Source organism: Prunus dulcis, chromosome 6, assembly GCF_902201215.1.
Source record: "Prunus dulcis chromosome 6, ALMONDv2, whole genome shotgun sequence".
In the NCBI taxonomy this organism is placed as follows: domain Eukaryota; kingdom Viridiplantae; phylum Streptophyta; class Magnoliopsida; order Rosales; family Rosaceae; genus Prunus; species Prunus dulcis.
Window position 1 is genome coordinate 19,843,254 of NC_047655.1, and position 26,431 is coordinate 19,869,684.

General features: G+C 37.5%; 1 protein-coding gene and 1 long non-coding RNA gene across 5 annotated transcripts; one reads left to right on the plus strand and one right to left on the minus strand.

The window, feature by feature from the left end:
- Positions 1 to 3,581: 3,581 nt before the first annotated feature.
- Positions 3,582 to 11,703, plus strand: LOC117631848 (RRP12-like protein). 2 transcript variants are annotated; one of them, XM_034365172.1, is made up of 18 exons: positions 3,582 to 4,163; positions 4,274 to 4,793; positions 4,963 to 5,223; positions 5,336 to 5,427; positions 6,333 to 6,542; positions 6,619 to 7,023; positions 7,602 to 7,738; positions 7,863 to 7,956; positions 8,063 to 8,119; positions 8,333 to 8,581; positions 8,730 to 8,798; positions 8,947 to 9,060; positions 9,271 to 9,432; positions 9,586 to 9,714; positions 9,816 to 9,917; positions 10,026 to 10,105; positions 10,628 to 10,777; positions 10,886 to 11,703. In XM_034365172.1, the coding sequence occupies exons 1-18, from the start codon at positions 3,663 to 3,665 to the stop codon at positions 11,454 to 11,456; spliced, it is 3,903 nt and encodes a 1,300-aa protein (XP_034221063.1). In that variant the 5' UTR covers positions 3,582 to 3,662; the 3' UTR covers positions 11,457 to 11,703. The 2 variants fall into 2 exon arrangements, with proteins under 2 accessions (XP_034221063.1, XP_034221064.1); XM_034365173.1 differs by lacking the exons at positions 6,333 to 6,542; positions 6,619 to 7,023.
- A 1,269-nt stretch (positions 11,704 to 12,972) lies between these two features.
- On the minus strand, positions 12,973 to 16,420 carry LOC117632274. Of its 3 annotated transcripts, XR_004586449.1 has the most exons (9): positions 16,361 to 16,420; positions 15,841 to 15,977; positions 15,676 to 15,756; positions 15,372 to 15,443; positions 14,511 to 14,810; positions 14,253 to 14,346; positions 13,937 to 14,119; positions 13,634 to 13,828; positions 12,973 to 13,211 (listed from the first exon to the last, which is right to left on the minus strand). It is a non-coding gene; the product is annotated as an uncharacterized LOC117632274 (long non-coding RNA). The 3 variants fall into 3 exon arrangements; XR_004586448.1 differs by having other exon boundaries at positions 14,600 to 14,810; positions 15,372 to 15,756; XR_004586447.1 differs by having other exon boundaries at positions 15,372 to 15,756.
- Between the last annotated feature and the right edge of the window lie 10,011 nt (positions 16,421 to 26,431).

Genomic DNA, 26,431 nt, shown 5'->3' on the forward strand with positions numbered 1-26,431 from the left:
ATAATTGGAGAAAGAGTTGCAGTGATAAAGGGTAATAATTTTTACACTTGGTGTTATACAAACTTGATTTTGAAAAATTATTTAATTTTTTTATAAGTCAAAATTGTATTTTAAATCTCAAAACATGTAGAAAATGTCACAAGGAGTTGGTAGGATTATTTGGGGTATTTTTCTGCTTTTTAATAAATTTATTATGATTTTTGAAAGTTAAAGCATTAAAAAATAGTAATAAATGGAAGAGAATGACAAGTGGCAGCACCTGATTGGTGAATCACCAGTACTTTGGACGTGTGTCATTCTCGCTTAGTGCCGAGTGTCATTAGAGTTTCATTTTGTGTGTATTTATCTTCATAAATACAAAAAAAAATTAAAATTAAAAAAATCAGAAAAATACACAGAAAATTTCTACAAAATCCTTACAACATTATCTTTGATATGATGAAGCATGGAAAGTTCGAATTTGGGTTTGGCAAATTTGAAGTAACAATTGGAGGAAGTGTTGTAGTGATAAAGGGTTACAACATTATCTTTGATATGATGAAGCATGGAAAGTTCGAATTTGGGTTTGGCAAATTTGAAGTAACAATTGGAGGAAGTGTTGTAGTGATAAAGGGTAATGATCTTTACACTTGGTGTTATACAAACTTGACTTTGAGAAAATATTTGATTTTTTTATAAGTCAAAATTATATTTTAAATCTCGAAACATGTAGAAAATGTCACAAGAAGTTCATAGGATTTTTTGGGGTATTTTTCTGCTTTTGAATAAATTTATTATGATTTTTGGAAGTTAAACCATAGAAAAATTGTAACAAATTGAAGAGAATGACAAGCGGCAGCATCTGACTATTGCATCGTCAGTACTTCAGACGTATATCATTCTCGTGTAGCTCCACGTGTCATTAGAGTTTCATTTTGTGTGTATTTATCTTAGTAAATACACAAAAAATGACTAAAAAAATCAGAAAAATACACAGAAAATTTCTACAAACTCCTTGCGAGATCTTTGACTATGAATTGTGAAAGTTCAAATTTGAGTTTGGGAAATTTGAAGTAACAATTGGAGAAAGAGTTGTAGTGATAAAGGATAATGATCTTTACACTTGGTGTTATACGAACTTGACTGTGAGAAATTATTTTATTTTTTTATAAGTCAAAATTTTATTTTAAATCTCAAAACATGTAGAAAATGTCCCAACGAGTTCGTAGGATTTTTTGGGGTATTTTTATGCTTTTTAATAAATTTATTATGATTTTTGGAAGTTAAAACATTAAAAAACTGTAATCAATTGAAGAGAATGACAAATGACTAGTGCATTATCAGTACTTCAGACGTGTGTCATTCTCGTGTAGCATCACGTGTTATTAGAGTTTAATTTTGTTCGTTTATATCTTAATAAATACACAAAAAATGATTAAAAAATCAAAAAAAATTCACAGAAAATTTCTACAAACTCCGTGCGACATTATCTTTGACTATGAAGCGTGAAACAAATTTGAGTTCGAAAAATTTGAATTAATAATTGGAGAAAGAGTTGTATTGATAAAGGGTAATGATATTTACACTTGGTGTTATACAAACTTGACTTTGAAAAATTATTTAATTTTTTTTATAAGTCAAAATTATATTTTAAATCTTAAAACATGTAGAAAATATCACAAGGAGTTCGTAGGATTTTTTGGGGTATTTTTGAGCTTTTTAATAAATTTATTATGATTTTTAAAACTTAAAGCATTAAAAAAATAGTAATAAATGGAAGAGAATGAAAAGTGCAGCACCTAACTAATGCATCATCATTAGTTCAGACGTGTGTCATTCTCGCTTAGCGCCACATGTCATTAGAATTTTATTTTGTTTGTATTTATCTTAATAAATACACACAATCTGTTGGCTCGTACCTGAAAACTTGTTTTGGAATATCAATGAGCTATTATTTTAATGTCTTCTCATGCTCCAGCCTCTAATATTGTGAGGTATTGGTCTCCACCTAACGGTAATTTTGTGAAGATAAATGTGGATGGTGCTGTCAATTTGCTGATTGGTTTTAGAGGTTTGGGGATTGTCATACGAGATAGTATGGGTGATTTACTGCTGGCTGCTTATAAAGGTCTTCATGGCATGTTTTCTCCTAAAGCTACTAAACTTTATGCAGCAATTATGAGATTACAAATTGCCAGTCAAATGGGACATCGTTCTGTCATTTTGGAAATGGATGCCAAAGAGATTATTATGAATCTTCAAACTTATGAGCAAAGTTGGTTAGTGGAGGGTGCTTTAGTGGATGAAGTCAGGGGCCTTTTTAATCGTTTTGATCATATTTCTTGTCACTTTGCTCCTCGGGAGCGTAACCAGGTTGCCCATTTATTGGCTAAGCAGGCGCTCCTGCCTCAGGACTTTCAAGTGTGGTTAGAGGATGATCCTTTATGGATTTCTAATGTTTTGGCCAATGACAAATTATTTACTAAATTTAATTTTATACTGGATGTGATGTAGTGGTACTCTTTTTCCTTTACCGAATTTTCCTCCATTTGGGGGTTTTTAAAGGCAAGGTTTTAATGAGGTCACACTTGTTACATTACTAAAGTCCAATCTTCTTCTTTATGGATCTCTCTTTGATAAAAAAAAAAAAAAAAATCCTAATTGAATAGAGGTGTCAAACGGGATGGGCTGTCCCAACACGTCCCGAGCCCAGCCCATTTAAATGAGGCACGACATGGCACGAGCACGAATATTAACGGGCCGTTTTGGGCACGGTACAAAAACTTGGGCTAGGCCGGGATCAAAAAATGTGATCCAATGGACTGGGCCGGCCCATGGCCCGAGCCCGCTCCAAGCACGGCACGAGCCCAAGCCAGCTTCAAGCCCGACCCACATAACATTTTTTTCTTTCTCAAAAGTCAAAATGCAAATAATTTGACATCTAATGTCATTGTTTATATATATATATATATATATTTTATATAATCATAAACATATATTTGATGTCTTTCATTTTAGGGAAGTTATTTGGGTCCTTAATTAATTAAACATATCAACTACAAATTAATTAAACAACATTAGACTTGATATCTAATTACACTTCTCTTATAATCAAAGTAAGACATTTTTTCACATATAAAATAATAAGTTGTTTAAAGATGAAAAGTTGATGTGGACTTTGTGGTGTTGGACACTTTTTGCCCTCCGCCCTTTCATATTATCTGGATGTTTAATTGATTAATGTTTTCAAATAGTTCATCATTTCTTGCCTCTAATTATATTTTTAATGTTTATAATTTGAATTATCTAGTGAAAAAAATAAATCAAGTTAAAAAAATTCAAATTTAATGGGTTGGTTCTTGGGCCCGAATATGGCACGAGCACAAGCACGGGCATGGCACGAGCCTGACCCGGCCCGTTTCAATGTGGACACGGACTTTGGGCCAGGCCAGGATCAATGATTTTACTAAATGGACCGACACAGCATTGCTTGATAAATTAAATGAACCAGCCCGTCACGATAAGAAAATGTTAAAAGCACGAGTTTAAATGGGATGGCCTCGGCACGCCCGTGTGACACCTCTACTAATTGAATACCATTGTCCATAAACCCTAGCTCGCTCCTGAATTATTTGAAGCTAGGGTTTTTCTGCAACTCTCCAATCCCCCGGCCCCCGCCCAGCATGGCAGACATCGAAATGGACGACGCCTACACTCTCACCCTGAGCGAAGACGAAGACATCTGCGCCTCAATCCTCGCCCGCTTCAGCAACTCCACGCGCGAGGACCACCGCCACCTCTGCGCAGCCATAGGCGCCATGACTCAGGAGCTCAAAGACGAGAACCTCCCTTTGACTCCCGTCGCCTACTTAGGCTTCACGTGCTCTTCTCTCGACGGGCTCTCCTCCCAGGCCGAGCCTTCCGCTCACGTGATTGACGCCCTCCTCACACTTCTCTCCATTGTCTTTCGAAAAGTGTCGCCCGCAATTCTCGTGAAGAAGTCCGAGTTCCTGTTGGAGCTCTTGGCCCGTGTTCTGCGGTCTTCGTCTTTGACGGTGGGCGCCGCACTCTCGGGATTGAAATGCATATCGCATCTGCTCATCATCAGATGCCGTGTCAACTGGTCTGATGTGTCTTCAGTGTATGGCTTCTTATTGAGCTTTATTACCGATTCCCGCCCTAAGGTCAATTGCTCACACTTTATTAAATTCTTGTATTGAATTTTTAATTTTGTATTGAGTTTTAGACGTCTACAATAATTTAGTTATTTGTATGCTAATTGCACCCAAAACAGGTGAGAAGACAATCAAGTTTGTGTCTTCGTGATGTGCTGCAAAATTTTCAAGGAACACCGCTGCTCTCTCCTGCGAGTGAAGGGGTTACTAACTTATTTGAAAGGTTTCTTCTGCTTGCCGGTGGGTCAAATGCAGATGCTGGTGAAGGACCCAAGGGAGCTCAGGAGGTCTTGTATGTTTTGGATGCTTTGAAAGAGTGTCTTTTTCATATATCGATCAAGTACAAAACTGCCGTCCTCAAGTACTACAAAACTCTTTTGGCACTGCAACAACCACTTGTTACGAAGCGCATAACAGATAGTTTGAATATACTTTGTCTCAATCCATCTACAGATGTTTCTCCTGAAGTGTTGCTCGATCTGTTATGCTCATTAGCTCTTTCTGTCTCCACAAATGAGACATCTGTCGATGGGATGACAGTCACAGCTCGCTTGCTTGGTAATGGAATGGCCAAAATTTATTCCCTCAATAGGCAGATATGCATAGTTAAACTCCCTATTGTATTCAATGCACTCAGAGGTTTGTAATTTTTTCCTCCTTTATTGACTTTAGTTGTATACATGTTACCTTCTGATACATTAAAAAAAAAAAAAAAAAAAAACTTCCCCTGATTTCCTGTTTGTTCCTCTTCCATTCTAGAAAGCAAGACTCAAAATTTACTGTTGTGTTTTTTCTTTGAGTTTGGCAGATGTATTGGCATCTGAGCATGAAGAGGCCATACACGCAGCAGTGCATACATTTAAGACTCTCATTCATGCTTGCATTGATGAAAGCTTGATCAAACAGGGAGTTGACCAGATTGTAATGAATGCAAATCTGGATGCAAGGAAGTCTGGGCCAACTATAATTGAAAAAGTTTGTGCTACTATTGAAAGCTTGCTTGGTTATCACTACGCTGGTGTCTGGGACCTTGCAGTCCAAGTTGTTTCAGTAATGTTCGATAAATTAGGTATTGCTTTTTCTGTATCTGACTGTTTTGCTGTCATTTTGAACTGAATTTTTTTTCACTTACCATGCACTCTACATTTCATTTAAGAGGTTTAATAGCTGTTATCATACAGGGGTATATTCTTCTTATTTCATGAGGGGTGCGCTCAAGATTTTGGAAGAGATGGCGAAGTTATCCAATGAAGATTTCCCTTTCAGGAAACAGGTCTGTTTCATGTTATTCAGTTTTAAGAGATGAAGGGTGCTGTTACTTGTCGTTACCTTATGGATCTGTATATTTGCTCCATGGCTATCTTTGTTGTTTGGCAATTGTGACTGTGTACTAGTTTGTTGACTGTACAGTTTGATGGTCTTATACTGTCTTTTACATTCTGGATTGTAGTAATTTATTATTTATTGGGTCTTCTGGCCATCCAATGCTAAAATAGGAAAGGAAAACAAAAGCTATAATTCCTCATACTGTATAATTTGCAGCCGTCAGAATAATTTTGATGAGGAGAGCCCTGTTTCTGTTGCATTGCTTTGATCAGGATTTCTGGTCTAATATTGCAAATGCATTAATATATATATATATATATATATTGCAGAAGAGGTGGATTTGATTCGTGCAATTCCAATTAGTACTAGAAAGCTGTTGAATTCATTGATTAAAAATGGCAGTTTACAGTACAAAGTGCTTAACACGTTGCAAGAGCCTTGAGAGCAACCAATGGTGCTGCTTCTTCTTCTGCATCTCCATATTCCCACATTTGGGATACTTTTTGGAGGGCCCCACACATCTGCCAAGGTGAAGGTGATCTGGCGGCAGGTGTGTTTTTACTTGTATATACATATATATTGGCAAATTTGTGGACAACCGTAGTATAACAAAATGCGGACGTCCGCATTAGAGCAAAACTCTATATATAACCTTAGATGGAAGTATCTATAGGTATAGTTGTAAATTTCATATCATAACTAGGTCTGCTATTAAGCATTAACTAAGTTTTTTGGTTGCAAGTAAAACTCATTTCTTTTTATTATTTTTTAAAGATTATTTGGAAGCTTCTTGTGTCGTTTCGTCTTTGTTTACTCTCAATTACGCTTACTAATATAATGAGTTTATTATAGTTGCATGAATGCCTTGGATCGGCTCTTGTTGCAATGGGACCTGAAACATTTTTAGGTCTTCTACCTCTTAATTTGGAGGCTGAAGACCCAAGTCAGGTGAATGTTTGGCTCTTTCCGATACTGAAGCAGTATACTATTGGTGCACGTTTGAGCTTCTTTACAGAGTCAATTTTGGGTATGGTTCAAACGATGAAGGACAAATCCAGAGAGGTATTCAACAGTTACTGATGGAATGCTAGTTGTTTATTTCAGATGGAATTTTTTATTTACGTCTTATACTTGGCAGCTCGAGTCACAAGGACGTATTTTTTCATCAAGGAGCACGGACGCATTTGTACATGCTTTGTGGTCGTTATTACCTTCATTTTGCAACTACGCTTCTGATACTGCTGAAAGTTTCAACGATCTAGAACAAGCCTTGTGCAGTGCCCTTCAGGATGAACCTGAGATTCGCGGAATAATATGCTTGAGCTTGCAGATTCTTGTTCAACAAAATAAGAAAATTGTTGGAGAAGTGAATGATCTGTCTGATAGTGAAGTAGGTAGTGCCAGACACAGAGCTGTTGCTAATTATACCCCTCAGGTTACAGCAGACAACTTGAGCGTGCTCAAGTCATCTGCTTGCAAGTTACTGCTTGTTCTATCAGGTGTCTTCTTGAATACCACAAAAGATGATGCGGGCTGTTTGCAGGTACTTAAGCATACTGAGGTTATATGTCTGATAGTGCTAGTCCTGAAAAATGCTTGACAAGAATGCCAAATTGGCATGGATTTTAAAATAGTCATGATTTTGTGAGTTTGCTACTGGACTGTAACCAATACAGCTCCATATGAATCATGTATATCGTCATTCAAACTGAAAAGTAAGAAAATATTCATGACACAATATTTTATGCGAGAAAGAGAGGAGGGGTGTTGTCCATTTATCCAATGTACTAGTACCTGGTAGTGGACGTTTTGAAGTACTTCAACATAATTGAGCGACAAAGACAAAGGAACAAAATGGGTCGTCACAGACTCACTATATTAGCTCCAGTCCCTTTTTATCGTATCACCTTTTCAGTCACTTTTTTCTTTATTTTGACTTTTCTTTGACGTTTTAAATAAATTTGCATCTCTTTTTTCCCTTTGCTTCCCCTAACATTATCATCTTTTTTAATAGCAATTTTTACTTGAAAATAGACCTTTATCTTTGATATATGTTTGTACTTGTTAATGTGGCATCAATTTTTGTGAAGTTGACAATAATTATGTTTGCACCGTTTACAGTCCACAATTGGTGAGTTTGCTTCAATAGCAGATACAGAAGCTGTATCAGCGCTTTTCCAAAGTACAATGCTGAAGCTTTTAATGGTTATTAAAAGGGCTAGGAAAGCACAAAGTTATAGAGATTGTAATTCCAAGCGGTATATCAACACTTTTATTTTTTTCGTTTATTTTGTTTAATTCTTGACTTTTGTAATTTAATTATTACGTCTCTCTCTTTGCGGAACATCTGACATTACATTAATTCTTCCATCTTAACTGCAGGGCACAACTATTTGACTTGACAGTTTCACTTTTACCTGGTTTAAATGCTGATGAGATTAATGTTCTTTTCGGAGAAATAAAGAGTGCATTACAGGTTTTAAAGTCTTTCTCTTCCGTCTGGCTATTTTGTTTGTTTCTACGGGATCTTGCAATGCTTGAAAAAGGAAAGGTTGCACTAACTAAGGCCTTCCTGACTTCAGGATGATGAAGGTTTGATACAAAAGAAGGCATATAAAGTTCTTTCAATCATTCTCAGGGTATGCAAAAGTTAATAATTTGTATGCTTTGAATGTTATGGATTATCTATAATAATGCTTCCATACTGTGACCTGAATTGTCATCATCTGTCAGTGGAAACTATGGGAAAATATGATTTACTGGTTGTAATTGATTTACTGTCACCTACCCATGTTATGTTGGTGTTCTTTGGTTTTCTTCCTAATGGTTCTCTTTTCTGAATGTGTGGTCAGGACTGTGATAGGTTTCTTTCATCGAATTCTTCGAAACTCAAGGAATTGCCTGAATCATCGAATTCATCGAAGCTCAAGGAATTGCCTGAATCATCAAATTCATCGAAGCTCAAGGAATTGCCTGAATCGTCAAAATCATCGAAGCTCGATGAATTGGTTGACATTATGATTGAAGTGCAGCCCTGCCATTCTTCAGCTAAACGGCACAGACTTGACTGCTTGTACCTCCTAGTAGCCCATGTTTTAAAGGTATCCATAAATAAACGATACCTCAATTTTCAATTAATCTAAGATTGATTCCTTGTAGGTTTAATTTTCACTTGTTAGGAACAAAGTTTAGGTTCAAGTTTCATACACGTATGCCATTCAATGTCTAAGAACTTAAATCGTTTTGTAGAGCGACACAAAGCAGAGGCGGGATGACATTATAAGATTCCTGACAGAAATAGTTCTTGCACTTAAAGAGGTAAAGTGGTTTATCAGCTGCAACATGTAGCCTTAATATTCCTGACGGGTAAAATTTTTTGCACTTAAAGGGGTAAAAGATCTTGCATGCCGCGGCTTCTGAAATTTATGGTTTATATGAATTGTTAATGAATCTTGTTTCAATGCAGGCTAACAAAAAGACAAGAAATAGAGCTTATGATATTCTTATCCAAATTGGGCATGCTTATGGTGATGAGGAGAAAGGCGGGAAGAGAGATGACCTGTTGGAATTTTTTTACATGGTACTGAATATTGTTTCAGACTGCTCAATTTACTGATGCGTCTATTGATTAGAAGTCCATACTTTAGAATTCTGTGTGGAGCCACCTCTTTTGCCGTCTTCCTCCTTTTGATTATGACTGATTCAATCATCTTTAATTGGTCTTCTGTGGACCAGAGTAGAAATTGATATATAAATGTGTAGCAATTCTAAGCTGATCTCATGGTCACAGGTAGCTGGGGGCCTAGCTGGTGAAACTCCTCATATGATCAGTGCTGCAATGAAGGCCTTAGCTCGGTTGGCTTATGAGTTTTCTGATCTTGTTTCAACCGCTAGCAATTTGCTTCCGTCCACATTTCTCCTCCTCCAGAGAAAGAACAAAGAAATAATTAAAGTATGGTCCCCTCACTTTTAGATCAGCTTTTTGGAGCCAATTAATTAGTTTGAGTTCACTGCTTGATAAATCATTGTGTGATTTGTTATTTCAATTGATCTTACATAAATATTTTCATTTATTTTTATTCTTAGTTTGGCGTTCTTATTGCAGGCTAATTTAGGTTTGTTGAAGGTATTAGTGGCCAAATCACAAACCGAGGGGTTGCAATTGCACTTGAAAAGCTTGGTGGAAGGCTTGCTGAAGTGGCAAGATGCTACTAAAACCCACTTCAAAGCCAAGGTTGTTTCCTTCTTGCGACTAAATTTCAACATTCAGTTCAGTTGGTTTGATAACTTGCCCAAATTCTTATCACTTGTTGGTCAAACCTGAATTGATCTCAGGTTAAGCTTCTTCTAGAAATGCTAGTCAGGAAATGTGGGCTTGATGCTGTTAAGGCTGTGGTGCCTCAAGAACATATAAAACTACTTAACAACATACGGAAGGTCTGTTGACACATCTGTTGACACGTCTTGGTAGAATGAAAATTTTCAGGGTGCTCACTTTTTTTTTTCTTTTCTGATCTTCCTTTTTCATTTATTTATTGAACACAGATCAAGGAACGGAAAGAGTGGAAACTGGGTTCTAACTCGGAGGAAGCTAGATCTCAAGTTTCCAAAGCAACTGCATCCAGGTCTCACTCTTTCATAATTATAAAATTAATAAATGCTTGATAAAAATATACGTGTGCATATTTACGTCTTATTGTACACACGTCTATGTATTTACCCATGACGCTTATATGATTAAATTCTATACTAAATATATTTAAGATTCTAATTTCAATTTCATCGACTTTGAGGTTTCTTCCCATCCTGTTTGAATCCTGGATACTCTAAAGCACTCTTTAGGTGTAGATTTACTCTTCAGGTGTTGATTAGTAACTTAGCTCACAATGTTAATCTGAAAACATGTTGCTGTGTGGATCCATTCCAGACAATTTTTATGTGAAACTTTTACGTCTCATTCTGAGAGAGTTGAGCAACGTCAGAACCCCCACCCGTGCACGCATTATTTTGTCCATGTTTTGTAACTTTTCCATTTCGTGATAACTTTATGTTGTATAATCTCTATAGTTTTGTGACTACCATAGCTCAATTCAACTTCTCTTTGGCTATGTTTCGTAATGTTCTGTTACTTTCTATCTTCTTTTCAGGCTGAGCAGGTGGAATCATAAGAAAGTATTTTCTGATTTTGATGATGAAGAAACTGAGAATAGTGATACAGATTATATGGATGCCAAAACAGTTGCGGGCAGACGTGGCAAGGCTTCTTCGCAGCTAAAATCCAAAGCATCCTCATTACGGTATGTTGTATTTCATGTTCATAATTGGTTGGTGGTTTTGTTTGCCATTTTCTATGAAGTTCATCATCCCATGCCCAAAATATATGAACACAATTGTTTGTAATACAGAAGAACAAATAAGAACTTGCTTGATCAACTAGAAGATGAGCCACTTGACTTGCTTGACCGGCAGAGAACAAGGTCAGCGCTTAGATCATTTGAGAATTTAAAGCGAAAAATGGAGTGGGATGATGGGCCAGAGATAGACTCTGATGGGCGCTTAATAATTCGTGACGAAGCAGAATCGTACAAGAAAAAGCCATCCGAACCTGATTCAGATGCAAGAAGTGAATCGGGCAGTTACTTGTCTGCAAACTCAAAGAAAACACAGAAGCGGAGGAAGACATCGGAGTCAGGGTGGGCTACCACCGGCAAAGAGTACGGCAGCAAGAAGGCTGGTGGGGATTTGAAGAGGAAGGACAAGCTCGAACCGTATGCGTATTGGCCACTTGATCGGAAGATGATGAGCCGTAGGCCAGAGCATAGGGCAGCTGCAAGAAAAGGGATATCGAGTGTGGTGAAGATGACAAAGAGGCTGGAAGGGAAGAGTGTCTCAAGTATTCTCTCCACCAAAGGCTTGAAGTTTAAGAATAAAAGTAGGGTTCAGAAGAAAGGAGGCAGCAAGAGGAAAAGTAGGTGAAGCACCACCACCAAATACTTGGTTCCACACATTTATGAAATGAAACTAACGTGTTTTCAGTTTTTGATTATCAACCAATCATCGTTTTATTTGGTTATATTAATTTAATGTTTTTAATGTCGTTATTTGAATTTTTGACTAGTTTTTCATGTGTTTTTATTGTTGTAGAATTGGTTTGGTATAGGTTTATTTTTAAGGTTGTAATTGTACAATAATTTTACATCTCAAAATGTAATATTATCTTGAATTTGAACCTTTGATAACGTGATATCGCAGATACTCATTATGAATATCATGTGCATCGGTGAGATGCTCAATAGCAATAGCATCGCTACATGAAAATCAAGCTGGGTCAAAGCCCAAAAAAAAATCAACCCGGGCGGCATTTAGAAGAATTGGTATGGACGGACAATTTGAGTCAAAATCTAATACTTGAATCGAATAGACAACCCAAATATCTTAGAAGTGTAGATTACATAAACTTTCGGCTCTTAAATTAAATAAAAATTAAAGAAAATACTATAAATCTTTCACTTGAGATCTTATACAAGACAATATATATGCTCCATAAATTCAACTAGAAGTCCCAGAATCATTAGCATGTGCAGGAACTATAAGAATGGGACAAATTAATTAAAATGCTAGAAAGCAAGAAATTAATTTTTTTTTAGCTTTTTCTCAGATTTCTTAAAAAAAACATATCAATTTGTTTAAGACTAACATTGAAATCTATAATAAAATGTATTAAAAGATTACGTGAACTCATGAAAAAGTTGGGTCCCAATAAAAGGCTGGCTATAATCCAATATTCAACTAGGTTAATTACTGCATCGACCAATTTTCCAGCAGTTCAAAAGGGAACAAAAAATTCCATAAGAACCTAAAATCAAGCTCATCAGGAGGCATATTGTCCAAATACATGTTTTAATTAAGTTCATGGAGAGAAGGGAAAGCAAGGCTCCATAAACCCCTACAAAATACCCAAAATAAATAGATAGATAAAAGGGAGATTCACTATTATACCCAATATGGGGGCCCAAATTATAAAAATACCCTATATAAAATGGACTTTAGAAACACACCCAAAATCCATTTACAACATAACAAAAAAGCTTTTAACTTCTTATAAATTACAAAACTGCCATCAATTTCTTAAAACAAGCCCAACCCCAAAATCTCATAAAAATACCCAAAGCACTCAATAGGGCATCAAAGTAATTTAATAATCAATATTAAATTCAATAAGGCTAGCTATCATTTTTTGGGTTTTTTTTGGGTTTTTTTATAGGAATTCAATTGTGTAGGGTTTATTTATAATATTAGTGCTAGAAATGGGTATATCACTAAATATCTCTAGATAAAAACCTAGAGACATAATTCTAAAACTACGCATCTCACTCATCATCACCTTGCCACATTCCTCTGAGGCCATCATAAAGTCTGTTTGTACAACCAATACAGTTTGGCAGCTTGCATCTTCCATAAAAGTAAAGAGGGGGGGGGGGGGGGGGGGGTTTGGGGTTACACACTTTCAATTTACAAAGACGCCGGACTTTTTAACGGTTTAATTCTTGAGGGCATTCGCATGGGTTGGTTTATTGCACCACCAAACCTACTATGCAAGGAATCTTTTGGTGTGATAGATATTTTGTTCAATGCAGAGTCGGATTCATCAAAATCAAAATGATGTTCCTCCAAGCGCTGCATTTCCACCGTCACCCGCAAGAGCGTCGTCGGCATCTTCATCACTGGAATCTTCGTCATCATAAGCAGGTCGAACCATTGACCAGAAAATATGAAGTTTGGCAGGATGTAATTTTATATATAGAAAAGAAAAGAAAAAAAGATTGTGTCAGCATAGCATTCAAAACAACTTTAAACATTTGATTCTTACAGTTAAGGAAGTTTTCTTTTTTCACACTGTATAACACCACCCAAAAAAAATGTGGACGCGAACAGATCACCAAACAAGACACTTTGATGTAGGGATTTAAAATCTATTTCCCAAAAAGGGCTGGGTGTAACAAATTTTATGTTCAAGGAATGTGTATTCATTCTGAAATTATCACGATTCCCATCCATTTCATGCATGCAACCAGAGTTTATGAATGTTATATATGTGATTTTAGATCAAAGGCATCTCCTACTGAAAGAACCAATTCAAAGCTAATACAAACCTGTCACTTTTATTTCAGCAGACATGGGTCAAATGCGAAGAACATGTCAAGCCTTCCATTTCAATCCCACCAAATTCCCTTGAAAGTGCTGATCGATTCCAGGTAGTCGTCAAAATTGAACTTCTCAGCTGTCATGAATAACCTAGCTGCTTTTGCTTGCCGTAGAAACTCCAATACAATGGAAGGCAGACACACCTTTCAAAATGAAGATTGAAATTAGGGACTATGCCTACGAAATATAAAAACGTAACGATGCGATGAAAGAGTAGAAAGAGTAGACAGAGTAGGAGAATACTAGAATACCTAAACTTATTAGTCAAAATTGACTCTAAACGCAAAGGAACAAGCCATGGCTTCAGCTGAGGATCATCCATCATTGATCTCATTCGGAAGCACAGCAATTACACGTACGATGGCTTGTTGGACCAATAAATAACCATTAATAGGAATGCTTTGCACCGATTGCATATAGTTAAAGTTAATTTGCTGTTCACCAAAAAAAAAAGAAAAAAAAGAGACAAGTTAATTTGCTATTGCAAAAGATATGACAAAATATAAGCAACCTAAGCATGGTACAGGAATAAAATAAAGCAACTAACCAAAAAAAAAAAAAACTTACGTATACAGACAGCATGACACAATCTGTGCTCCACGATACACTCATTATCATCTAAATGTTTATACTTCCATTGCATAAACATTTCTTTTCTTCCCTAGACATAAAAAAAACAAAAACATATTTCAATATGAAATTTAGTTTATAAACATAAGTTTATTATCTTTCTTTGCATGCCATCTTGTTAATAATGAAAGCTGAAATATTTGATTACTATAATTTGAAGAAATTATTTCTAAGTTAAAAAATAATAATAATAACCTGCATATCCAGAATAAAATATCCTATGAGCGTGTGGATTTATTTCATCATCCTGCATTTTGACATATTTTACACACCAATCCACCAACCTGGAACCAGAGTAACATATGACAACTGCATTAAACAAATTCCTTGGGGCTTTCCTTTCCTTGTCTCAATGTTAGGTCATTGTAATAACAGAATAGAGGCGAATGGGGATTCAAATTTGCACGCAATCTTTCCAGTGTGCCAGCAACCACAAAGACTAACAGAAACTTGGCAGGCATGAAACAAATAACTAGCAAGCACGAGACACTCATTCTGCACGAAACCAAAAAGAGAAATCAGTACATACTACGTACAACAATTCCCCCATACATGTAAAACTTGAAATGTATGATTTTCAAAATGTAGTCTTTTGTGACCATAATAGTTACAGATGAATACAAGAACTCAAGATATACTCTCCTAGTAAACACACACCAAAAAAGGAAGAAAAACAAAAAGTATTTGAGAGAGGCCCATGCAACAAACTGCAGCCACCTCTATGGTTTAAGAAACCAGAAAGTTTAAACCTTACAGAACCCTCCCAGGTTCCCCAAACATGTGCAGTGGGTTGATCTAAACACTCCATATGCATAGATTGGTAGACGATCATATTGACATGTGAAACGGAAAACAAAATATGTTGAAAGATACCTCAATCAAAACCCAAAGAAAATTTTAAAAAATATTTGAACGATAACTAGATCAAACTGCCAGCTACTTGACAAGACTCAAGATGCTAAAAAGTTAACGCCATCAAGCTAATATCTAATTTTTCAGCAATTGAAATTCCTCCAGTCTTCCTACTGGAAGGATCAATTCAAAGCTAATACGAACCTGTCACTTTTTATCAGCAGACATGGGTCAAATGGGAAGAACATGTCGAGCCTTTCCATCCCACCAAAGTCCCTTGGAAGTTTTGATTCCAGGTAGTCATCAAAATTGAATTTCTCAGATGTCATGAATGAACCAGCTACTAATTTGTATTTGGTCTTTAATGCTTGCAAACAACATACAAGACTTCAAATTATACAGTACTAAGTACTTCCAGGTATTTCAAATTACTGAGTTGTATTTGGTCTTTACATACAAGACTTCAAATTATACGGTACTTCCAAGGTGAAAACATCAAATAAGTTACCTTTACTGCTGCAACAGGTTCTACAGCACCAGCTGCTCCTAGTAGGTCGCCAATCATGGATTCTGTAGAGTTTACTCTCAACTGTAAACAGTAGAGATGTTATCAAGCATGGCAATACATGATATATAAAGAAAACAGATAATACATGTTATGCATTTTGGCTACCTCAGGATTCTTGCCAAACAATGAACAAGAGCATTATACTCTTTGAGGTCTCCGACTGGTGTGGATGTAATTAACATCTTCCCTAGACACCCCAGACTGAGCTAATGCCTTTTCTATGCGGAGAAGAACACCAGCACCTGTTTCAGATTCGGAGGACATTAATAACAGATTCAGATTCAGATTGAGATTCTAGAACGTGATGTGATTGAATGAAACAAAATGCAAGGTGACTCTAATTACAGTCATAAGGATACTTTCAAATCTCTTAAAATCAATTGGCAAAAAAAAAAAAAAAAAAAAAAAAAAAAACGATAAACAAAGAGATGCTATAAAGACATTATTCATATGACTATTTCCACTTCATGTACTTAAATAGTGGAATTTCGTTAGTGTAAATGAAGTGCAAAATAATGAAACTAGCAAATCGACAGAAACAACTTAAAAGAAATATTCTTGCTTCCTTAGCTCAACAAAACAATGAGAAAGAGAGAATGATATTGTCAAAGATAAAGAATATTACCATACAAGGTGTGGCTAAGCATCACCTGTGAAGCTTCCACCAAGGAATTCTGCATAGATATTTGCATCTCTTTTCTGCAAAATAAAAAACCATTGGTCAATTAAATGCTCAAAAGTAGCATCCATCTACAGGCAAACTCAAATCTCAAGCTCAATACACATGACTAGTTTTACTTGTAAGCTATAACACCAGTTTGCGTAATGCCTGGCTGGAATCTTGAACTAATATTACATTGTGCTCTGAATAAAGAATAAATCCTATAATCTTTTGGGGTTTATCCCCCCTTTTTCATAAAAAAGAAAAAAAAAAGAAAGAAAGAAAGAATACATCCTACAACTGTGCTCTAAATCTCAGCCTCTTTCAACTTAGGACAGTCGAGTGCGTTCGGGTCGAGTGGGAAACCGGGTCCATATAATCAGGCAACCAATGAGAATAGGACACGTAAAAGGACAGTCTCAATACAGTCTCGAACGAAACGACATCGTATAGATCGTATGAGGAGATTTACACCCTGGTTTTAGGACAGTCCTTCGCTTTTAGGACAGTCGTCGCTCTCTCTCGTTCTCTCAGTCTCATCCGTCGCGTCAAAGGAGGTGCTGGTGCGTTTTCTTTCGTTTTTGTTTTTTATTTTTGAATATTTTAGAGTATAGAAATATTATATTCAAATCATTTTACAATAAAGAAGATCAGATAATGTTTTTTGTTTGGTTGAGAGATAACTCTTTTAATAATAGGTAAATTAGGTTTAGGTCCGCCATTTTTGCGTTTCTTTTTGTGCGGGTTATTTTTGGTATGCCAAGCTGCCAGGAAGAAAACAATTTATGCTCTTCATAAGCACGACACACTTGGTCCTTAGTTTCTTTAACATCAACCACAGTTCAAAGTATTTTGGCTTGATAAAAATATATATTTGGCTTTAACTGGGTTTACAGGCCCTTCATCTTTGAGGTTTACTAATTTTGCATATTATTTGGTTTACTTTTTTCTTTTTCTGTTTTTGTATAGAGATAACATGGATAAGAAGGAGCATTTGGACCGAAAGAACAAACATGTTATTGATTATGACGAAGATGAGAAGAAAAAGCATGTTATTGATGATGATGAATATGAGAAGAAAAAGAAGGTTGATGCTAAGGGAGCCACCTCCATTCTTGAGGGAGTCAGCCTGTCACATATCTATGGAATCAAGCCCCATCACCTCCAAAACGAACTAGTGGAGAAGATACTGCCTCGCCTAGATGTCAAGTCCCTGTTGAGATTTCAGCTTGTATCGAAAGACTGGATGTCCATGATAAGAAAACCTGAGTTGACCATGCAGCACAAGGAGATGAAGCCCAACCCCAATTACCTCTTCCTACTCACTTCAGCCTCAGAGGCCCGGCCCGAAATCTGCTTTACTCGTATTGAGGTCCATCGATCCCTATAGAAAGAGAGCTAAGCAGGAGATTATTCTGAACGTTTCCCATCACATTACCGAACGAGAAATTCCTAATCATAGAGAATATAGCCTGCCGAATGCTTCTGTTACATTTAGATCTCAAGCCGTCAATGGATTAGTGTGTACATTTGGATCGAATGGCCAGGTCTATAAGGTATTTATCCTCAATCCTTACACCAGAATTCTGCTCACCCTGCCAGATGGTCCCCCACAGCGTCCTCACTTGCAGTCCCCCAGCCATTTCCATAATCAAATTGCATTTCATTTTGGGTTTGATCCAAACCGGGAAGAGTACAAGGTATTGCAAGCCCAATGGGCTTTGGAGGGTGCTACTGCTTCGGACAGTGTCTTTCCTGGTGAAGTTCTTGAATTCAAATTGTGCATAATTACCCTTGGCTCCACTGAATGGAGACTAATAGAGCCTCCTCTCTTTCTGACCGCCAACGAAGCTTACGATTTTCTTGACAATACCAACAAGTCTCTATTCGTGCGTAGAAGTGGAAGTATGTATTGGCTGTATTTTTATTCCATTTTGGCATTCGACGTCGGGCTGGAGACCTTTAGTTTAATCCAAGTTCCTCAATCATTTAGCTATCCTTGGTGTATTTCTTCGGAATTTAGTTTGGTTGAGGTTGAAGAGAGCCTAGCTCTAATATGGAAAGACAAGCGTGGCCAGCCAAGGCTTTCGATTCGCAGGCATGACAGTTGGGAGACTAGGGAAGAAGATTTGATTTCCTGTTGGAAATCAAATTTTCATAAAACTCTCTTCCCGATAAGTCCTAGTTTGATAATGGCGACTGAGCGCTATCCAAGAAGGATTAGAAAGTTTGTAGGACTGGAGCTTCTAGATGTGCCTACCAAAACAACTCGTATGTATGAGTTAAAAATCAAAGCACCTCTTCGATGTACACCACAGCAATTTGTTGAAGCTCAGAAGCAACGTAAGCATATAGAGGTGCCTTTTCCACATGCATGCTCCATCGTGCATTATGAAGAATCTTTTATGATACCACAAGCAGCAGCAGGACCAGCAACACCAGCAGCACCAGCAGCAGCACCAGCAGCACCAGCAGCAGGACCGGCAACACCAGCAGCACCAGCAGCGGCAGCACCAGCAGCACCAGCAACACCAGCAGCACCAGCAGCACCAGCAGCACCACCACCACCAGCAGCAGCAGCACCAGCAGGACTAGCAACACCAGCAGCACCATCAGCAGCAGCACCAGCAGGACCAGCAACACCAGCAGCACCACCAGCACCACCAGCAGGTTAACTTTATTTACCTTCAAAGACTTTCACTTGTATTTTGAATGGAAGGAGAAACTTAAGAATGTATCAGCTGTCCTTATGGCATATGAAGTTATTGAATTTGAATTTGAATTGGTTTTAGTTAGTTAGTTTGTCTGTCTGTTGTTAATTGAAATAGATAAGTAGAATTGCGTGCAATCTGTTGGATGAGAATATTTTGCATATGGGAAAATATATTGACACTTCTGTTTCGTTTCAAATTGACGAATGTTACCATATGCATATGAATATATTGTATTGTATGTTTAGATCATGCAATTACTTGTATTATATCACACAGCAGGTATCTGATGTTGAGAAGTATACAATTCCCCTGAGTTACTGTAATTAATAGGGAAGTTGCCAGAAATTGCAAAATGCTTGTTGGATTTAAGATGTGGTTATGCAAGTACTCTTATGTTCTGAGTAACAAGTATATAGTTATCGTGTGATAAACAGATTGTGATGTTTGGATTTTGTCAATCATTTGAGAACTTAAGCATTCTTATAGAAATTAAAGGAATGTGAGAGGATGATATGTTTATTTTCAGAATAAACATGTGTGAGTGTACTAATTTAGACATGACATTAATTAAAGTGGGATGAGAAAGGCACTCGTGCCTGTGTAATCCATTTGGGCATGAAGGCCATTGTATATCAGAAGTTGGAGTGCCGTTAGTTTTCCTCCAATTTTCACCAGATTGTGTGCTTGGTGTGGTTGTTCAAATCCAAAAGATTCATATCCCTGGGTTTGGGCTTTGCCCCTTATGTTACCAAAAAAATAAAATAGAACAGATACATCCCTTGTCATCTTATGCGTGTTTCGATGATAAGAGACAAGTTCGTTTGTTTCTTTAATTATTTTCTTTGATATAGAATTATATGTCTCTGTGCTTATTTTCTTTGATATAGAATTATATGTCTCTGTGAAAATATAGAATTATATTTTCTTTGCAGTTTGGATATATCTGTTCAATCGAACAGAATTTATTTATTTATTTTTTATGGGCACATCCCAACTTGCGGGTGTTAGGCAAGAAACATAAATACAGTTATGTGTTAATGTCCAGTATGGTATTGTATCAAATGGAAGAGGGTTCGCCTTGTTGGAAAGTTTGCGTTTGGACCTGGAAAATAAGGTCATGGAAAGATGCAAACCGATGCATATGCTAATTGCAAATAACCACTATTTCGGTGGTTTCAAACTGATATGCTTGTTAGATTTGAATCTGGAAAAAGAAAAAGAAAAACCTGATTTATATGATGTCTCTATTTGTTTTGGTTCATGGATAACAGCTTGAATTTTGTTCTTTTCTTCATTTCAATCCTTTTTCGTTACGTGGGTTAATTTGGGTTGTACTAATACTAACAAAACATTGTAACGTATGTATGTTTCTATGCTCTCGACTTGGTGTGTCGTATCCTAGGTGTTTTAGTTCATGCACATGAGTTATTATAGGTAACAATTTTTATTTTTGTTCACCCTATGGTAGAGGTATATTATATACTCTTGTAAATCTTAATATATGTTTTGGGGGCTAGAGGTTCTTAATATATGTCTTCGGATCTATGAATTGGGAATGGAATCTGAAAAAGCGATTTAGTGTTTGCATGCTTTTCATAACAACTCTTTGTTATGGGTTCTTAATATATTTTTAGTTGGCTATGGGTCCTTGGAAAATGAATGGGAATTGGAGATTTATTTTCTGGGTTTTTGTAACCTACAATGGTCATTGGAGCAAACCGTCATTTGTATTGTCGTTATACGTCGATAATTCTGTAACTTCCATCATATGAAATTTGGATTGCATTTTGAAGAACAATTTTCTGGGTTTTGGTAGCTTAAAGATGACGGTTATTGGAGTTATCGTTGTTTATATTACTATAACATGACGATCATTTTGTAAAAATTGTCGTTTGAAACTTGTATTGCATGCTTTTTTTTTAAAAAAAAAATTATACTCATGTTTGGGCATAAATTCCACGCGCCAACTCAACTGACATTTAGCCCATATCAAAAACAGTGGCTTGGGCTTTGTGTTACCAAATTCAGAAGATAACTCAGATGGGTTTGAAGGTCCAGACCTTTGTGAACCAATTGTAAGGAATAAATTTACAAATTACAGATTAATTGCCATTAATGGTGATTTAATATGGATAAAATCAGTTTTAATTGGTTTAAGTCTAAGCCCATCTTCTAATTTCTCCACAGGCTCAAAATTTGATCATCACTGTTGATCACAACTTCAGAGATCAAGTCAGTAGATTTTGGGAAGATCTTTCTCTCAAAAAACTCACGTGACTCTGAAGTCAAAATTTTCAGCAGGCAAAGGAGGTGATGGGGAGTGGGTGAAAGGGTTAATCGGAAAACCACTTCCCATAACCATTTAATGCTAGAAAAGGAGGGCCAAGTTTCCTTCCTATACTCGTAAGGGCTTTGCATTAGGGCAAGTGGGATTTACAAGAAGATTTGCAAGAGATAGGAGAGTTGTTTGTTAAAAGATCAAAAATTGAGCATCATGAAAACTGACTGTTGATGGGGTTTTCTTGTTAGACTAATTACTTCCCTTTTTTTTGCTTTGGAACAGAGAATCCTGTCAAGCAGAGCTGTCCTCCAGATATTAAAGAAACCCTCATTTAGATTCTCAATAAATATGAGAGGAAGTGAACAAAATAGAGGACAACCAAAAATTCAATCAAAACAAAAACTCTCATGTCATACTGACAAACTCAAACAAGATCATATGATCTCAAAAGACCTTCAGACTCTGAAGCAATCAAACCATTTGGTTTGAAGACCCATCCAGCCCCTAGACAAAAACATGCAGAACTTAGACTTCTTACTCCATTTCAGTTCAAAGAAGTAGTTCACAAAGGAAACGAGACTTCTCTCATTACAAATTTGGTTTAGCATAAGCCAAATCAAGCAGAACTCAGGTTTTTCATAATATGAAAACCTCAACAAATTTACAGAGATGCCTTGATCTCTCAGAATTGCCAGAATAACTCTTGGATGATTCATAATCAAGCAGAGTAGGTGCTGTAGTGCAGCCCCAGGCCAGCAGTCATCAATCCAGCCACTTCCAACCCTTTCCAGACTGAAAAGATCTCAATTCTGCCTATCCGACAAGCCTTTCCATGGCTAAATAGATTAAAGCTTTGCTAATCTCAACATTGGATTCGATTTACAGTTGAACCTCATCAGTTGAAGGTGCTGACATTTGCATCCAACACAGATACATCCAGACCAGTCTGAGTCACAGGCAACAATTCAAGCAGAAATCAAAGCCCAATGTTCTGTTGTCCTTTCAAAAGTGGCAGTTCCCTTTTGTTTTAAATTGTGTAATACAAAATTCTCTTTAAAACAGTTTGATTTATCTTCAATATTCATTTTGGCCAGTACTACTAATTTTTACTGTGAGAAATTGTGAAGTCCTCACTAGCCCAAGGCAAGATTAGAACTTACTTGAGAGATATTCCTCACCCAAATTCACAATCGCTTGTTTAAAGTCAATAACTTGGGGCACAATTTATCTATTTTCCATAAGTCTATTAGGGTTTTTAACTGCTAACAGTGGCACGCTCGCACACTAAAGAAAGTTAACTTGTTGACCACAATGGTTTTCAAGCCAATGAGGAATTTCACCCTACTATCACAGGAACTAAATCAAAATGGGTGAACAATTTGGCACGCCTAGTGGGACCTCTTAGCATACATACTCCTAAAGACATCTTTTAAGTGCATGAATATTGGAAGTTCTAGCCAGAATCCACACTTTGCCATAGAAAAAGATCAACCAACTTTCCGAGAAGGACATGAATTAGAAGAGAGTGATGCTAGGCATTCAGCTCATGGCAGTACCAGGAGTAGACGTTCTAGGTCTAGCTCCAGAAGGATAAACCAGATAATGGAGGCTGTGCTCCAACAGGAAGTTGTAGCACAAAGGAGCCAGGACACTCTAAACAACATGAAAGCCATGATGCAATGGCAAGTCAACATGTAGTTCAAGAAGGATCGTGAGGCTGCTATTGCAAGGAATCCAAACCTAGACGCTATAGTCCGGCAGCTAGAACTCCATTTTGGACCTCCACCAGGATTGGCATGGCCATACCAGGAAAATTCCCTCATTGCACAAATAGATGGAGTGCCTGGACCGGCAAAAATCCAGGCTGGACAAAGGGGAGGAGCCCTTGCCAAGAATAGGAAGCTCCAGTTCTTCCAGTAGGTCCAGCACCAATTCAGGCCCCTCAAAATCAGCTAAATCTTCCCACTGTTCCATAGCCAGAAGTTCCACATGGCCAGCCAGTGGCACATTTGCCTGAACAACCAATGATGTTGCCTTACAGGCCTAGAAGGATGGATCCCAATCCATTTCCCCCACTAGCAAGAGGCAGAAGAGGCAGAGGAGGAATTAACCATTTTGCCAACAATAACATAAATAAGCTGAGGGAAACTGGAGAAATCATCTAGATTTCGAATAAGAGGAAGAACATAGGGAGGAAGTCATACCCATCCCATGCAGAATTGAGCAGAGGGCTGAACATAATCAGCAAAAACAGGGACAGAACTTACCTCTAACGCTCTAAATGACATGGGGCACTATAAAGGATGATCAAAGAGGGCGCTAAATCCAGAACAGGAGAGAGGCCCACTTACAAGAAGCCATATCCAGCTTACATTGACTAGATGCCTCTTTCCTCCGGTTTTAAAGCCATATCCAGCAAACACCACTGTTTCATCATTGTGGCTACTAATTACATCACTAAATGGGTGAAGGCAAAGCCAATCAAATCCACCACATCTCAAGAGATCATTACTTTCTTTGAAGAATAGATTGTGCACAGATTTGGCATACTAGAATCAATCACAACTGATAGAGGGACTTCTTTCATATCCAGGGAGATGCAAGACATGGCAAGTAGGCTCAAGATCAAGTTACTCCAGTCCACTCCTTACTATGCTTAGGCAAATGGACAGGCAGAATCAAGCAACAAGGTGATCATTAATACCATCAGGAAAATGCTTGAGGAAAATCTCGGGTAATGGCATGAGAAATTTTCAGAAACCTTATGGGCCTATAGAAGTTCAAAGAGAGAGGTGACTGGTATGCTCTAACCTATGGACATGACGCGATTCTACCCATGGAAATCACAGTCTAGTCCATCAGAATTGCCCAGCAACATAACTTAGTGGGAGAAGACTATTCACAGGCAATGCTGCTAGAATTAGAGGGATTTGATACAAGAAGAATTGATACCCTCAACAAACTCTTAGCAGGAAAAAAAAAAAAAGCTGTGGCAAGAGCTTATAATAAGGGAGTAAAAAACAAGAGCTTTGAAGAGAAAGAAATTGTCTGGAGAGCAGTTCTGCCCCTTGGATCCTATGTGGCTGGTCATGGAAAATGGTCACCCACATGAGAAGACCCTTTCTTAGTTAAACAAGTCTTAGAATTGGGGGCATACATGTTACAGGACTAAGAGGGAGAAGCCCATGTTGCGCCAATCAATGGCAAATGGTTAAAGAAGTTTTATCCAACTATGTGGGATTCACAAGCAGTGTAAACAGATTCTGGGATCGAAGGAGAAGTGGATAGAACAATTGCTTGACTTTTGAATAGTTGATGTATATATGTGGTTCATTTTGTCTGTTCTGCTTATCTGTAATGTTTGAATGAGGCGAAAATGGCAGAAATAAATATAACTTATCATTCATAAGTGTCATTAATAAATGACTAGGTTTTATTACATAATAGATTTTTCCTAGAGCCCTAGCTTCTTGAGAGTCTCCTACAATCCAGCCTTTTTTTATGGAGATCTCCTTCTGGAGAAGCACTCCTTGATGAATGGAGGCCTCTGTAATCTCTAGTGCTGGCCTTGAAGCTGAGACAATGCTCTGCACAAGGAAGGTGGACTTAGTCTTCGCACCCAATCCATCTCCAAGGCCCTTCTGCCTCTCCCTCAGTGTAGCTAGTTGCTTCTGGAGGTCCTCAATGTGCTTCTCCAGCTTATCAGTGGCAGATTTTGTCTCCTTGTAGTTTGCAAACAGTGCATCCAGTTATGCCTTATGTTTCTGATAGTCCACTAGGTTGGCCTCATTCGTAGCCTTGTAAAATTCAGAAGCACTGAAGGAGGGTCTAAGATCTTCATATCGGTTGTGAAGGTTGAGCACATCTCTAGCCAAACTCAGGCTAATCTCAAGGATAGTCTAGGAGCCATATTCTCCCAATGCAGTAGGTCCAGATCCTTCATTAACTTATCAATGTCTTCTTTGTTCCCATCCAGTTCCAATTCAGTCAACTGCTAGATTCTGATTCTATCCATTGCCTCATCCACAGCCTTAGACTTGGCTTTGCTCAGAGTTTCTCCTAGTTTCTCAATTTTCAGCAACTAAGCTTCCAAGTCCATAGCCTCGAACTTTGCCAATTATAGATTAGTAAAGGAGACTGTGGTTGATGAGCCTGGGACAGAATGAAGGAGTATCTATAGAAAATAGTTTCAATTAGTTCTGTGTCAAACTAAAATCAGGAAAGGAATTCTGAGGCCTAGCAATACTTACAGCCACTATCATAAGCTTGAGAGGGCTGGTCACCACAACCAACTCTTCACCAGTTCTGTCCTTTTCAATGTAGAAAGACAAAAACATTGTTTAAATAACTCCACAAAGACCAAGCAGAATTAAGAGAAGAAAAGAGAAACTACCTCAGCTGGTGGAACAGCAGCAGAGTTCTCTACCTCCACATCACCAAACAGGGCCAATTCTAAGTGGGTGAGCTCTCCGCTTTGGACCTCTTGTTGTTTTTTTGGCCAGATCAATACTTTCTACTATCACTTCAGCATGAATCTCCTCCTACAAGGGGACAAAAATCATGTCAAGAGAGGTACAATGCAAAATAAACCAGTTATGCAAGCTGAAGGGAATCTCACCTCTTCATACTCTCCTTTAATTTTTTTCTTTGTCTACCTTTGAGACTTCTTTCTCTCTGTCCACAACATCAAAGGCCTCTTGCAGTTCCTTATCCATTTCTGTAGTTATTGTGGGGGCAGCCATGGGTTCTTCCACCACCTTGGTCTCTTAAGCAACCTATTTTCCAAGTCTCTTCATCTTCGTAGGAGGAGATGAGGGACTTTCAATTGCAAAAATACACAGAGGCAAAGTCAATTCTCAATTCAGAACTAGCCAAAAGAAATGATAGGATTTTTATTTCACAAGATTTACCTGGAGGTTTGAGCTGGACAACACTGTCATGGGCCTGAGTAGTCTATTTTCTTTTGTTCTTTCTAGCAGAAGGAGTTGCCTCAGAGGTTTTCTCCTCTGCCAGAGTTTCATGTTCAGAGTCCTCCTCCCC